Source organism: Nannospalax galili, unplaced genomic scaffold (genome assembly GCF_000622305.1).
Source record: "Nannospalax galili isolate Female #2095 unplaced genomic scaffold, S.galili_v1.0 scaffold17, whole genome shotgun sequence".
NCBI classification, from domain to species: Eukaryota; Metazoa; Chordata; class Mammalia; order Rodentia; family Spalacidae; genus Nannospalax; species Nannospalax galili.
In genome coordinates this window covers 8,532,717-8,548,233 of record NW_008342276.1, presented here as the reverse complement: position 1 = coordinate 8,548,233, position 15,517 = coordinate 8,532,717, and the positions used below count along the sequence as shown (strand labels likewise).

Here is a 15,517-nt window from a genome sequence, read left to right as displayed (position 1 = left end):
TTCATCTGTGAAATGAGTTATCAGCACTTCTTGGGGGATGAGATACCAGAGTTCAGCTTCCCAGCATGGGATCTGCTGGGGAAATTTAATGCTTTACACTTCATTTTCTTCAGGATCCTTCTTGTACTGTTATATAAGTACTTCATGGTCATGTGGAAGGAAGCTGATGGGTTCTGGAAGGTATGAAATTGCCCACAAGAAGAGCTCAATCATTAGCTTTGGAGACTTGTAAATAAGCATTTCTGGGTAAGAAAACTTTTTTGTTTTTATTATGTATATGAGTGTATTGCCTGCATGTATGTGAGTGCACCCATGTTGTGCAATGCTGTGGAGGTCAGAAGAGAGCTTCAGATTCCCCTGGAACTGGAGTTAAGGATGGTTTGTAGTCGCCATGTGGGTGCTGGGAATCAAACCCAGGTTCACTGCAAGAGCAGTTAGTGCTCTTAACTGCTGAGCCATCTCTCCAGACCCTAAGAAAACTTTTTTTTGTCTTTTTGAACCAGGGTCTCCCTGTAGCCCCAGCTGTCCTGGAACTCACTATGTAGACCAGGCTGGCCTTGAACTCACAGAGATCCTCCTGCCTCTGCCTCCCAAGTGCTGGGATTACAGGCGTACACCACCATGCCGGGCTAAGAAACATATTTTAACACATCTAAACTTGGATTTATGAAACAGACCATTTCAAAGTAGATCCTGTTTGGGGACTGCTTGAGGAATTGAGCTCTGGGGTGCATGCTCTGTGACTTATTTCTCAAGTTTCAGTCAGTTCTTCCAGCCTTTGGCTCAATCTCCTGCTCTCTCTCCACTGAGTTAAAGCCCCAGTTCCAGAAGAGAAGCACTTGAGATTGGGACTTCCAGACCTTACTTTGCCCCTGACTGGAGACATTCAAAATGCCTACAAATGCCAAACAAACTATAGTATGATCCGTACAATGGAACATTGTTAAGCAATAAAAGGGAAAATAAAATACTTATACATGCTACATTTGGTATGGAGCTAAAATCATTATGTTAAGTAAAAGAAACCAACAAAAAGTACCACATAGAGACTACAGATAGGTGGGTGTTGGGAAAAGGGGGAAATGGAGAGAGCCTTTTTAAAGGATATGGGGTTTCCTTTGAGGATGGTGAAAATATTTCAAAACCAAATGGTGGTGATGATTGCATACTATGACTGTACTGTCATTGAATCGAACATTTTGAAATGATTAATTTTATGATATGTGAATTTTAATGTAATAATATAATATCACTTCTTACATCGGGGTCAACTGTCAAAATAACACAGAAAGTTTCGAGGTGATGGTGCTATGACAGTGTCCCCCAAAGTTCTATGTGTTAAGGCTTTGGCCCCCAGATTGACAGTATAGGAGGTGATCAAGCCTTGGGAGGGGCCTAATGAGAAGACCTTAGGTATGTGGAGGGTATGCCCTTAGAAGGCGTTGAGGCACCCTGCCTTTCCTCTTTCTCTGCTCTGGTTCTTGGCAGGATCTTTTGCTTCTGCTCACACTCCTGTCATAATGTGCCACCTTCACCAGAGGCCAAACTACTGGGGTGCCTGATCTTGGACTAAACTTCCAAAACTATAGCTAAATAAAATTTTTCACTTTATAAACTTAGTTGCTTCAGGGAGTTTTTTTGTAGTAAAGCAAAGCTGACTAATACAAATAATCTAGAAAAAGGATGTTTTGTGCTATGACTTGGTGTTTATGTCCCTCCCAAATTCATATGTTAAAAACTCTAATCCATAATGAGATTATATTAAGGAGTGGAGCCTTTGGGAGGTGATTAGGTCATGAGGGTGGAACCCTCATGAATGAGATCAGGTGTCTGTCATGGTTTGAATACAGAATGTCTCCCATGGGCTCATCCATTTGAACACTTGGTCCCTTGCTGGTGGTATTGTTTTGGGAGCTTATGTAACCTTGAGGAAGTGGGACCTCATTGGAGGAGGGGGGTTGCTGGGGTGGGGGGGACTGACACTGAGGGTGATAGCCCAGCCCTGCTTCTAACCTGAATGTTCTCTCTCCTTCCTAATCTATTGCAATGGTTAATATTGGTGTCAACTTGATAGGATCTAGAATCACACGGAAGACAAGCCTCTGAGCGTGCCAGTGAGGTTTATCTAAATTAGGTTACTTGAGGTGGGAAGATCCACCTTAATTGTGGGTGGTACCATTCCTTGGGCTGGAGTCCTGGATTATAGAAAAGGAGAAAGCAAGCTGAGCATGAGCATTCATCTCTCTCTCTAGCTTCCTGATATGGATGCATTGTGACCCACCTCCTCAAGGTCCTGTTTCCATGCTTTCCCCACCAGGATGGACTGCATCCTCAGACTGTGAGACAAAATAAACCCTTCCTCCTTTAAACTTCTGTCAGGTGTTTAGTCACTGCAACAAGAAATGTAACTAATATATCTACCAGGATGTAACAAGCTGCAATGCAGGTTCCTGCTGCCACACATGGAGCTCTAGCCACCATGCCTGCCCTACCATGATGAACTGTATCCCCCTAAACTGTGAGCCAAACCAAATCCTTCCTCCCTAAGCTGCTTCTGTCAGTTATGATGTCACAGAGTAATCCAGTGCCCTCATAAGAGACTACAGAGAGCACCCTCAACTCTTATTGCCATGGGGATGAACAAAGCCTTAGTGAAAATGATAGGGCCATTTCATAGTATACATAGAAAGAGCACATCTGTACTTCATTCTACAAGAAGGAATCTGCATGCAGCTCAGCACATACACACGGCTAATAGATTTTTTTGGTTCCAAATTAACCTTCCAACTAGATGTCATTCAAATAGTAGACCCCCTAGAAAATACAAGACTCTGTGCCCGTGGTGTATAGGAGCCCTCCCTCCCACTAGACAGAGAAGATAGTGAAGGACAGCAGACTCTCAGGATGAGGCCAACCACCTGCACAGTGGGCAAAGCTAAACTTTGGAATGATTGACTGCCTTTGTTTCCCTTCCCTGTATTCTGCTGTGTGATGACTAGGTGGAAGACAGTCTTCCTGGTAGTAATTCACTGTCTTCTCAGGAATCCACTTCCTTCTCTCTGAAGAAAGCATAAATAGTCAGTTCCTGGGTTTTTGTTTTGTTTTTCCTATGTGATGGGTGGCAAGGGCTGCTTACAAAAGACAGTGGTCTGTGAACCAGGAAGTGGTCTGTGAACTAAGAAATAGGCCCTTGTTTGGCACCAAGTTAGCTACAGCCTTGACCTTGGACTTCTTAGCCTTCAGAACTATCAACTATAAATTTCTGTTCTTTATAAACTACCCAGCTTATGGTATTTTTGTTATAGCTACTCAAGTAGACTGAGACACTATGCAAATATTAGCTAACAGAAAACTAGAGGTGGCAATGATAATATCATAAAAAGGTTGATTTATGGGGTTTGGAGAGATGGCTCAGTGGTTAAGAGCACTGGCTGCTCTTGCAGAGGACCCGAGTTCAATTCCCAGCACCCACATGGCGACTAACAACTGTCTGTAACTCCTGTTCCAGGAGAATCTGAAGCCCTCTTCTAACCTCCACTGGCATTGCACAGCATGGGGGCATTTACACATATGCAGGCAATACACTCTTACACATAAAATTAATTTTTATAAAAAGTTTGATTTATGGGCTGGGAGTGGTGGCACATGCCTTTAATCCCAGCACTCCGGAGGCAGAGGCAGGTGGATCTCTGTGAGTTCAAGGCCAGCCTGGTCTACATAGTGAGTTCCAGGACAGCTGGGGCTACAGGGAGACTCTGTCTCAAAAAGACCAAAAAAAAAAAAAAAGTTTGATTTATGATAAAAGGCATTAATAAACTAAAGAAAGTTAGAAAGTCCATTTTTCCATGGGTGTAGTTTCTCCTGCCTTTTCTCTTTCCTATTGGTCCTCAGCTAGATAGAGCCTTTGCTGCAGCATAAAGGCATCTCTGACTCTGCAGCACCACTGGATTAAGGAATCTTAATCTGGTGCAGTCTTGTCTTGACTGTTTAAAAATAAATGGAACCTGAGGGGCTGGAGAGATGGCTCAGGGGTTAAGAGCACTGACTGCTCTTGCAGAGGACCTGGGTTCGATTCCCAGCACCCACATGGCAGCTATGAACCATCCTTAACTCCAGTTCCAGGGAACCTGAAGCCCTCTTCTGACCTCCAAGGCATTGCACGACACAGGTGCACTCGCATACATACAGGCAACACACTCACACATAAAATAAAAGTAATAAAATATTTTGAAAAAATAAATGGAGCCTAAATAGACATTTCTCCAAAGAAGATATGCAAAGGACCAATAAGCACAAGACCCCCAACAACCTCAGTCCTCAAGGAAATGCAAGCCAGACTCACAAATGATGTCATGGCACAAACCCAGATGGATGGAACAAAAGGGTTGACCAATGACAAGTGTTGCCCAAGACCAGAAAAACTGGAACCATCAGACATTTCTGGTAGAAGCAAAAATGAGATAACCACTTTGGAATAAAATTCCATCAGTTCATAAAAAAAGAGAAACAGAATTAGTATACCCAGCTATTCTAGCACTAGGAATCCATACAAGAGGATTAACAACATAAGTCCACACAAGTGTTGTAACTGAGTGTTCTTACCTGTATTATTCACAAAGGTTGAAGAATGAAAACAAGACAAACTGCTGAGATAAATGTAAGATAAATAGAATAAAATGCGGTACCCGTACAGCAGTGCTTTAAAACACTATGCTGAGTGAAAGAAGCCAGTCACATCAAACCACAGGAAACCATATATGATTCTGCTCATTCAGAATGTCCAAACTAGGACTGGAGAGATAACTCAGCAGTTAAGAGTACTGGTTATTCTTTCAAAGGACCTGGATTAAATTCCTAGCACCCACAGGGCAGCTAACAACCATCTGTAACTCCAGTTCTAGGGGATCTGATGCCCTCTTCTAACCTCTGCAGGCATTGAATGACACAGGTGCACTTGCACACATACAAGCAATACATTCATACACATAATATAAAAATAATAAATAAAATATTTTAAATGTAAAAAAACAAAAAGCAAAAATGTCCAGACTAGGCTGGACTAGGCTGTTCAGACTATTGAAACAGAAAGTAGATTAGTGGTTGCCTAATGAACCAGTTATTAATTGTGCTGGGGCACGTGGGGATTGACCACCACCAATGGGGTTTCCTATGATGATAATGGATTGTAGTGATGTTGAGGAACACTATAAATAAGCTAAGGAGAATTAACTGCATATATAAATAGGTGAATTATGTGTTGATGAATAAATCAATAAAATTGTTGCATTAAAATAATAAAAATGGGTGCTGAAGAGATGGCTCGGTGGTTAAGAGCACTGACTGCTTTTGTAGAGGACCCAGGTTCAAATCCCAGCACCCACATGGCGGCTAACAACCATCTGTAACTTCAGCTCCATTGGATCTGGTACCTTCTTCTGACCTCCATGGGCGTTGTGCGACACAGGTGCATTTACACACATGCACTTATACACATAAAATAAAAATAATAAATAAAATATTTTTAAAAATATTAATAAAAAATATAGAGGCTGGGCAATATCTCAGTTAGTAAACAGCTTGTTGTGCAAACATGAGGACCTGACTTGATTGCAGAGCCCCAGCACCCATGTAAAAAGGCCAGGTGTGGTCATGTGTGTCTGCAACCCTAGCTTGGGAAGGAGGATGGGAACAGTAAATTGAATATACTGCTTTTTCTATCAGAGGGTTAAATGAAACAAAGGAATTCTGGTCTTCAAAGTGTTCCACAGAGGTTTCATAGTCAGTTGCAATCTGCATCCTTTGTCTGGGGTTTTCTCTTTCCTGTAGGTACATGTCAGCTCTAGAAACCCTGAGCTTGGGATGAAGGGGGGGCAGACTCATTACCTAACATTTGTCTGAGATCAAAGTATATGCCCAAGACTGCATCCTGTTTTCAAAAATTACACTTTGCAGGCTGGAGAGATGATCCAGCAGTTAAGAGTCCTGACAGTTCTTGCAGAGGACCTGGGTTCGAATTCAAGTACCCACTGGCAGCTAACAACTGTCCGTACTCCAGTTCCAGGGGATCCAATGCCCTCTTCTGTCCTCCGAGGGCACTGCATGACACAGGTGCCCTTATACACATGCAGGCATAACATTCATACACATAAAATAAAAATAAATAAATAAAGTCTTTAAAAATCACACTTTGCGCCAGGTGTGGTGGCGCACGCCTGTAGTCCCAGCACTTGGGAGGCAGAGGCAAATGGATCTCTGTGAGTTCAAGGCCAGTCTGGTCTACATAGTGAGTTCCAGGACAGCTGGAGCTACAGGGAGACCCTGCTTCAAAAAGACCAAAAAAAAAAAATCACACTTTGCTTATCAATTGCACAGCTTTTTATTTTAAGTTTGTAGATCCTGTAAGAATGTGAGGATATGAGGCAGAGCTCTGATTACCCAGAGTGAGGAACAGGACCCCTCTGATATAGGAATAAAAACCCAGTGGAACCCCCTCCTGGTGTACCTGCCTGCTTGAATCACTGTTAAAGCACCCTTCTGAAGAAGTAAAAAACTTTCTGCTTTGCCCAAGCAATTTGGGTTGTGTGGTCATTGTCCTGAAACCCCAGACCCATTTTTGACAGGTGGAGACCAGCATCTAGATCCCTGAGGCTCGCTGGCCAGCCGATCTAGCCAGTTGGAGAGCTCAGGTTCAGACCTTGTCTCAGACAAGGCAGGGAATAATTGAAAAAGACATCTGACGTCAATCTCTGACCTCTACCCATAACTCCCCCCGCCACATTTGCACAAACACATATTCATGCAAAACAAAGACCTAAAAGTAAAATGCACACACACACACACCACAAAACAAGTCCACTGCTTTTTAATCATTCCAAAGAGATCTGAGAGAGGAAAAAGAAAATTCTATGTTCTGTTGCAATACCTGGGGAAACTGAGGCACTGGGAAAGCCTTTCCACCCTGAAGTCTTCTCAGGAAGGGACCATTGATTTTTCTGCTTTTTGCTTCATCTATGTGATGAGCTCTAGCTTTGGACAGGGGATATCCTGTGAGTTGTTAGGGCCCCAGTATTGGTAGGATCCAACTGACACTTCATCCTGCCCAAAACTTCCATGAAGCCTCCACAGCAGATGAAGCCACTGCTCACCTATATGATCCAGACAAGACAAATCTCCAATCTGAGATGATGAACTTCTCCTGGATTTGGCCAGCAAATTTCCTGCCTGATTTGGCACAGTATACCTCTCCTTCCACACTCCGGATGGAAATGTTCTGTTGGAAGCAAAATCAAGGTGTTACTAATTCTGTGTTTATAGATAAACATTTGGGCTATACTGAGCATGTTCCCCTCAATTCTATGTTGAAACCTAATCTCCAATGTGATGGTTCTAGGGCGCTGGGCCTTTAGAAAGTAATTGGCTTATGAGGGTGAAGCCTTCATAAAGGGATTAGTGCTCTTATGTAACAGATCTGATAGTTCGCTTGTTCTGTCTGCCCTCTGAAGACAGTGAAACAGCCATTGAACAAGGCACTGAGCCTACCAAACACTGAATTTGTAGACACTTTTATCTTGGACTAAACTGTCTCAAGAGCTATGAGAAATAAATTTCTGTTGTTCGTAAGCCAGCCAGTCTATGACATTCTCTTACAGCCCAAACATACCCAAACATACCAAGAGAATTTGCATAGGAACTTGGAAAGATGTTGACCAAGATTTTATCGAAGCTTGGTGAGATTATGTGTCGTTTGTCTCTCTCTCTCTCTCTCTCTCTCTCTCTCTCTCTCTGTTGGCTGACTTTTCTGAGTTTTTCATTATTTCAGTGTTTGCTGGCAATAACAAAAAAAAAAGAGTAGAATTCAAATGAAAATAGGGCAGCACATGAAAACATATGAGAAGGGCTTGATGCCAAAGGAGCCCCTAGTCTAAGCCTCCATGGACCATAAAAGGTCTCTGCCCATTACATAGGAGCAAGCCCAGCCTTGCCTTTAAGTGGTCTTAGTGACATGAGCCCCTTACCCTGAGTTGGCCAGAGGGCTGGCCCAGAATAGCAAGAAGGGTTAGTTTTTCGAAGGCCCTAATGGACTCTGGGTCATTCTAAGAACAGGTACGTCTACAACTCAAATCCTGGCTCTTATTATACCTTGTCTCTGTGGCAGGTGCCCAGGCCTCAGATGGGTTCTATGGAGAAATGAAAAGCAGGTGAAGTGTGGGGATCTGCCTTAGGCTTATAGTCAATGGATGTGGAATGCTGCCAGGACTCCACCAGTGCCTGTCCACAGCCACCAGGCTCTGAGAAGAGCACTCCTAGGGCTTCCAGAAGCTCCTTCCAGCTTCTCGGAGCAAGAGGAGGACACATCCGTTGCTCTGTGGTGAGATGACTGTCAGGTGTGGGCCAAGAAAGCAAGGCCTGCACTGACTCTCTTGATCTGTTCTAATAACTTCTTTCTGAGGAGGAGCGACCCAGGGAATGTCAGGCAGACCCTGCATTAGTGGTGCTGTGGCCCATGACTTCAGGAAAGAGCTGAACTCAGCTGCCTCCCAATCAGTGTGGAGAAGGTGCCCCAGAGACTGATCTGTGTCTGAGCTGTGTCTGAGCTGTGGGGGAGTTGTCCAAGGAACCCGGAGGATCATGTGTCAGCTAGGCCTATGCATGAAGCTTGGGTGGTTTTCCTTTCGACTGTGAAGCGACTGCACTCAATGTGTATGTGGCTAATTAATTATTTCTGGGTTTCTTTTCTCTCTCTCTCTCTCTCTCTCTCTCTCTCTCTCTCTCTCTCTCTCGTGTGTGTGTGTGTGTGTGTGTGTGTGTGTGTGTGTGTGTAGGAAGGGGATCTGGCTAAATTCAAGAGCATCAACTTCCTGTTGGAAGTCAGCATTCAAAACATGTATTATAGGTTCTGAGGTTGCCCTGTACTGTAAGGTGCATCAAATGGGCTCCCAGAGCCGAGAGGAGGAAAAGACTGTGGCAGGGATCCTAAGCAGATATTCATAGTGTCCTGACACTCTCTAAGCCCTGTGCCTTCCATCAAGGTCAATGGGCTATAGGTGGAAATGATGGAAATCTCTTCTGGGTCAGATCCTAACAACATCCTTCAGAATACTCCTGTCTTCTCTTTCTCTGTAAGCCACATATTCTTTGTGGTATAACTATTAGATGGAGAAGGGCTGGTTGACCTTCATCATGTTGTGACACTGAGATGGAGGCTGGTAACCTAGGAACTTTTCCTAGCCCGGTAGCCTTGGGGTATTCACTGGGCCCTTACCTTGAGATGAACATCAGAGATCTGGACTTTGTCACACATCTCTTGGAACAGCTTTACACCTCCCTGGTCCAGGAGCACACAGACGAATACCCCACGCTTGTTGGCTGCTTCTAGAATGTCACAGAAGATCTCTACATCTGTGAACACATCCATCAGGATGGCCAGGACCTGGGCCAGAGCAGAAGGCTCCATTACAGAGAAGTCAGGGCTGGCACTAGCAGGTCTCAGTCAAACCTCCTAAGTCCCAGTGGGCCTTAGAGCACCAGAGGGGAAAGGAATAAGGGAGGGTCTGCCTGAGCAGGGTTAGAAGAAGGGATGGAAGAGTTGGAGTGGAGGTCTGGGGCCTGTCTACTGGCACTCACTGACTGGTCATAGGGACAGCACAAGCCCGAGGCCAGAGCAATGAGAGTACTTGGTCCCCTGCTGGTTGCAAGAATTGGTCACTGCTGGCTGCAGTGATTGGTCCAGTGGTGGTCACATGATCTACATTCTAATGAGAACTGGTCCAAGAATTTTGCTGGGACTCCTGAGAAAAGGAGGTGCAGTTTTCCCATCTGCTTATCTAGTGATTGACAGGCTACAGGTACTAGAACTGAGCGTGCTATCCCTTGGGAAGCAAGCTTGGCAAGCCAGCCCTGGAGAAGGCAGCACATGTGTCCTCAGCAGCAGCATCTGAACACCTGGCTGTAGTTGCACATGAGGGCAATCCTACACTTGACTTTGCCGACATCTCCTGGAATTCCTGATCCTCTCCTGTCTCACCTCACACCCTACTCTGAGTGCTGGGATTGAAGGTGTGCACCTCTGTGCTCTGCTGCCCTTCACTTTTCCAATGTTGGTGTCAAGGAATCTTCTGTAGTTTGGATTTATTTCCTGTCATTCAATCAAAAGCCCTTCCTAATACTTATGTTGTGGTTCATCGACATGATGATTGTAATGACATGATGATTGTAATGATTGTGTAAAAGCTGTAAGATGGGACTGGAAAGATGGCTCAGCAGTTATGAGCACTGACTGCTCTTGCAGAGGACCTGGGTTTGATTCCCAGCACTCACATGGCATCTAACAATCATCTGTAACTCCAGTTCCAGGGGATCTGACATCCTCTTCTGACCTCCTTGGGCAATGTAGGACATGGGTGCACTTACACATATGCAGGCAATACCCTCATAAAATAAAAATAATAAAATATATAAAAAATACTGTAAGATATAGTGGTATGTTTGTGGTTTGGAGTCAAACCTGATGAATAATAAGTGCTAAAAAATGTGTGTTAACAATGAACTTAATAAAATAACACAAAATAGTCATTATCCATTGTGACAGCAAGTAGATAAACCCAGACTACTCATCAAGATGGGCTGGGGTGGAGAGTTTCTTCTTGGACATTAGATGCAGCTGTTTGAACGTGCAATGTCCTCAGTGGGCTCATATGTTTAAACACTCAGTCCCCAGACAGTGGTCCTGTTTTGGGAGGTTGTAGAACTTTTGGGACTTGCTTCTATCAGGTATTTTGTCGCTGCAATGAGAAAAGTAACTAACACAGACATGATACTAGGGTTTCATCTTTCCAAGAATGACTACATGTATATTTATGTATTGCGTAATTGTGTTTTGTTTCCTTTTGTTTTTGAGATAGAGTCTCACTATGCAGCCCAGGCTAGCCTTGACTTGCAATCTTTCCACTTCAGCCTCCAAGTGCTGGGATTACAGGCAAATGTCACTATACCCTGTGACAATTTTTCTTTCTTCTTTCTTTTTCCTTCCTTCCTTCCTTCCTTCCTTCCTTTTTTTCCACGAACATCTGGGAGGCAGCAAAGGATGAAGCCACTACATTGGTAGGCCAAGGAGGTGACTGGGAATTGTGTGGAGCTGCTTAGTTGATGTGGGTATCTGAGCAAGGATGGAGACTGTTGAGAACTTGCTCATGAGCAGTGAGGCCCATGATCCATTAGAACCATGGCCTATTGTGACACAATAAAAAGTCTGTAAATATTTAAATTTATGGGACCAAAGATGGCCAAAGACTTCTTTTTTTTTTTCCCTGAAATCACCTCCTCTTTCAAGGTATAGACAGAAAAGGTTACACTCTCTCTCCACGATCATTCAGTTGTTCCCCTCAGACAGTGCTGGTGAGGGGGCAGGTGTGTACCTACCAAAGCGTCTTGATTTAGGGATGCTTGCAAAGGTAGGTGTACAAAGTCTGGGTTTATCTTGTTTGTTTCCTGTTGGGATTGACTACCAGCTGTATTAGAGGCCAGTGACAGGCTTGAATCACTCTTCCTCAGCCCTCTACATGGGAGGTGTCACCTTAGAGGGTGTAGAAGGTTGAACTGTGGTACTGAAGTGGATCAAGGCAGTGAGAGCTTGTTTATGTTTAGACAACATAGCTGTAGCCCGGACTTCTAGCGCATGCACGCACGCACGCACGCACGCACGCCTTTGATCCCAGCACTTGGGAGGCAGAAGTAGGCAGATCTCTGTGAGTTTGAAGTAGCATAACTCTGATAAGAATTTCCATCCTGAGCCAGGATGGCTAACACTAGACACCCAGAGGGCTGTAAGTCAGAACAAAATGACTAACGTCAGATGTCCTGGGACCCCAAAAGTAAACAGTGATATAATCTGTTCTATAACTAGTTTTTGCAAGAAGCAACCTTTGTGTGACTTCCTATAAAAAGTTCCTGAGGGGCCTAGAAAGATGGCTCAGTGGTTAAGAGCATGAGTACTCTTGCAGAGGACCCAGGTTTGGTTCCCAGAACCCACACAGCAGCTAACAACTGTCTGTAATTCCAGTTCCACCTTCTTCTGACTTCTGTAGGCGTTGCATGACTCGGATGCACTTACATACATGCAGGCAATACACTCATGCACATAAAATAAAAATAATAATTAAATAATTTTTAAAAATAAAATTCCAAGCCAGGCTTGGGGTGTGTGTGTCAGCCAGTGCTGAGGGGACACGGCGCTGGGCGAGCATGCCTGGAGCTAGAGGCGCCCCCTAAAAAAATCCCCCCCAAAAATAAATAAAATATTTTTTTAAAGTTCTTGAGACCAAGGGCACATGTGCTCTTGCCCGGTTGCCCAGTGTCCATCTGCCCAGTGGTTTGTTACCCTTGCCTAGAGAACATAAAGGCAGTGGCTCTGTGGATATTCTCTAACTTCCCAGCTCCTTGTGACCCTCCATTCCTGGCTCCCAAACTCTCAGACTGCACAGGTCCTTCCAAAATATATGGTCACAGTTGGAACCTGTGAAGAAGATCACATTTGGGAAAAGGGTCTTTTCAGAAGGAATTAAGTGAATAATCTCAAGGTGAGTTCTTCCTGGATTACTCAGTGGGCCCTGAATCCAACGACAAGAGATTAACAAAAGAAGTCGAGTTTGATGGCCCATGACTGGAATCTGAGCTGGGGAAGGAGAATCATAGGTTCTGGGACAGCCTGGGCTACATAGAAGATAGCAGAGGGGAGATGCAAGAAGAGGAGGAGGCCACATGAAGACAGAGGCAGAACTTGGAGTTGGGCAGCCAAGAGGCCTGGAGCCCCTGCAGGCTGAGAGGTTGGTGAGAATCCTAGCCTGGAGCCTTGCAGAGAGTGTGGTCCAGAGAGAATCTCAAGTTCATCCTTTCGGCTCCCAGAACTGCGAGAGAATGAATTCCTGTTGTTGTGTGTCATCAAATGTGTGGCGATTTGGTTCAGTGGCTCTAGAAACTAATAGAGGGTCTCCCAAAGGATCCAGAGAAACAGAAATCTGTGAGGAGTCAGAAACTTTGACTCCATCCCTGGAGATGCTGGCAACTAGCAGAGTAAGTCTGGGCAAGGGACTTGTCTCAGGACCTCAGTTCCTTACCTAGGGAACACTGTTCAATAAGGAACATTAATTATCACACAAAGTGGGTCTAACCACAAGCCTGTTAATGAAGAAAATAGCAATGTACCATGAGAAGAATGGATAAAATGAGGTTAAAGTATGGCTACTATTTTATGTGTGCAGTTGACAGGTTGGTGTAGATAATGTTAGAAAAGCCTCGTGCAAAAATGTTATTTTAATCCAGGTTATGGAAGAGGGTTAAAATTCCTGCCTGTTCTTCTATGGGCATAAATGAAAGGAACCAAGTCAGGCAAACTGTTCTGGTTAGGACCAACCAGATGGATTAGTAGAAATCTGTGAGACTGGTGGAGAAAGAGAAGAGAAATCCTTGGCATAACACCTTGCTGCAGAAAGAATGTGGTTTGGAAGCAAGGCCTGGCAGGCTGGCTCCAGAAATCTTCAGTTCCTAAGACACGGAGGGGAGGGTAGTTAGATAGGGCTGCACCCACATCTGCAGCTGTGCTTTGGGGGGCCATATCCTGGCTCGGTCAACAGGGTGATGCAGATAGGCACTGAGCACCCCCTCTTGACAGATGAGTAACAACAGCAAGGGTTCACTGAGCACCTACTATCAGCCATACATGACTTCCTCAACAACATTCCCCAGCCTCCTGGGGAGGAGCCAGGGGTCTAGATAGTTTCCACAGCTGCAGGGCGAGGACACGGTCAGAACTACCCAGACCCCAACCTGGAGTCCATGTGACCATCATTCTGTTCCATACCTGCAAGGACTCTGACTGACTTTTTGTCAGTCTGTCTGTCTGTGTACATCAGAAATAACCAGATGGAGGACAAAGAAAAAATATTCTAGAGTAAAAGTAAAGACAGAATTTCAGTTCCTTTTTCCTGCCAGGAATACAACCTTGCTTTGTCTCTGCCTGTTTCCCTACTGGCCCTGAACTTACCTAATAAACTTTCTAGATATTTTTGATCTCAAGGTATCTTCTTGAACTCTTAAAAATTAGCAATCAGCTAAAAAGAAGCTTTATGTGTTATACCTATGTGATGGTTTGAATGAGAATGTCCCCCTAATGCTCCAAGTATTTGAATACTTAACCAGTTGGTGGCACTGTTTGGGAAGGGCCATGGACCCTTTAGGAGGTGTGGCCATGCTGGAGGAAGCACATCACTGGGGACTTCCAGTTTCTCTCTCTGCTTCCTGTGCCTGCTTGAAGATGCAAGTGCACAGCTTTCTGCTCCAGCTGCCTCCTGACCACACCTTCCCTCCATGCTGGACTCTTATCCCTCTGGAACCATAAGCCCAATCAACTCCTCCTTCTACAAATTGCCTTGGTCATGCTTGGTCATGGCATTTTATCACAGCAGAAAAGTAGTTAATACAACCTATTATATGAGAAACGAAACCTAAAAAAAAACTGAAATAGTTTTGCTATTTAACAATATCAGTCTCTGTGAGATCGAGACCAGCTTGTGGTTAAAGGGAGACCCTGTCTCAAAAAGAATAAACAAACAAACAAAAAAACCAAAAAACCCCCAAACAAACCCTAAAACCAAAATCAAAACCAACAAACACAGAAAACATTGATAGCTCTGAGAATTTTGTGCTGCATTTAGTGCTTTAAATATCATACCAGGGTCTGGAGAGATGGCTCAACAGTTAAGAGCACTGGCTGCTCTTGTAGAGGACCCGGGTTCAATTCCCAGCACCCATATAGTGGCTAACAACCATCCATAACTCCAGAAAAAAAAAAAAAAAATCAGTCATCAACCTTGTTACAGGTTGACACAAAAGAGGTTTCGTGAAATAACTATATTTTCAAAAACTGTGGTAAGCAACATGGCCTTGTTTCTCACAGTGTATGTATGTGTGTGTGTGTGTCTGTGTCTGTGTCTGTATGTGTGTGTGTGGAGCTGGGGAGCAAACCCAAGGCTTCTTATATGCTAAGCAGACCCCAGCCCCACTGCTTTACACTTTTGGTAACCTCTGTGATGTCTGCGTCCCGCCCCCAAAGGATTGAAGGGTCTTCCATCTCTCACCCCAGTCTGCTATGAACAGTATGAATGGCAGTGTAGGAAATTATCTTTTTGGTGGGGGGCACTGCCATGTAGCTCCATTGATAGAGTGTTCGTAGCATGCACAAAGCCCTGGGTTAAATTCCTAGTGCTTCATAAACTGGGTGTGGTGGTACACACTTGTAATCCCTGTGCAATAGGATCAGAAGTTCAAGGTTATTCTTGGCTGCATATCCAGTTCAAGACCAGCTTAGGCAACATGAGAGTCTACTTCAGAAAAAGAAAAAAAGAGTTCTTCACACAAATAAGTTCTTTAGAAGGCCAGAGCCTTCTACAACCACTGGAAGGTTCTCAGGGACTCGCAGGGACTTGGGACCCACTTGAGAACCCAATATACAAGTGTAGCCCAG

The 15,517-nt window shown here is 44.3% G+C and overlaps 2 protein-coding genes across 7 annotated transcripts in view; one reads left to right on the top strand and one right to left on the bottom strand.

Annotated features, from left to right (window-relative positions):
* CUNH8orf76 (chromosome unknown C8orf76 homolog) overlaps positions 1-15,517 on the top strand; it is a 103,252-nt gene that overhangs the window by 55,911 nt on the left and 31,824 nt on the right. The window lies entirely within an intron of this gene.
* The window catches only part of Fam83a (family with sequence similarity 83 member A), a 29,077-nt gene that overhangs the window by 10,111 nt on the left and 3,449 nt on the right, over positions 1-15,517 (bottom strand). Inside the window, exons 2-3 of one of the 2 annotated variants that reach the window (XM_008838002.3) lie at positions 9,263-9,430; positions 7,146-7,270 (exon numbers count right to left, since the gene is read on the bottom strand). In XM_008838002.3, coding sequence (XP_008836224.1) covers positions 7,146-7,270; positions 9,263-9,430 — 293 coding nt within the window. The remainder of the gene's footprint in view (positions 1-7,145; positions 7,271-9,262; positions 9,431-15,517) is intronic. The other variant, XM_029565874.1, reaches the window with a different exon arrangement.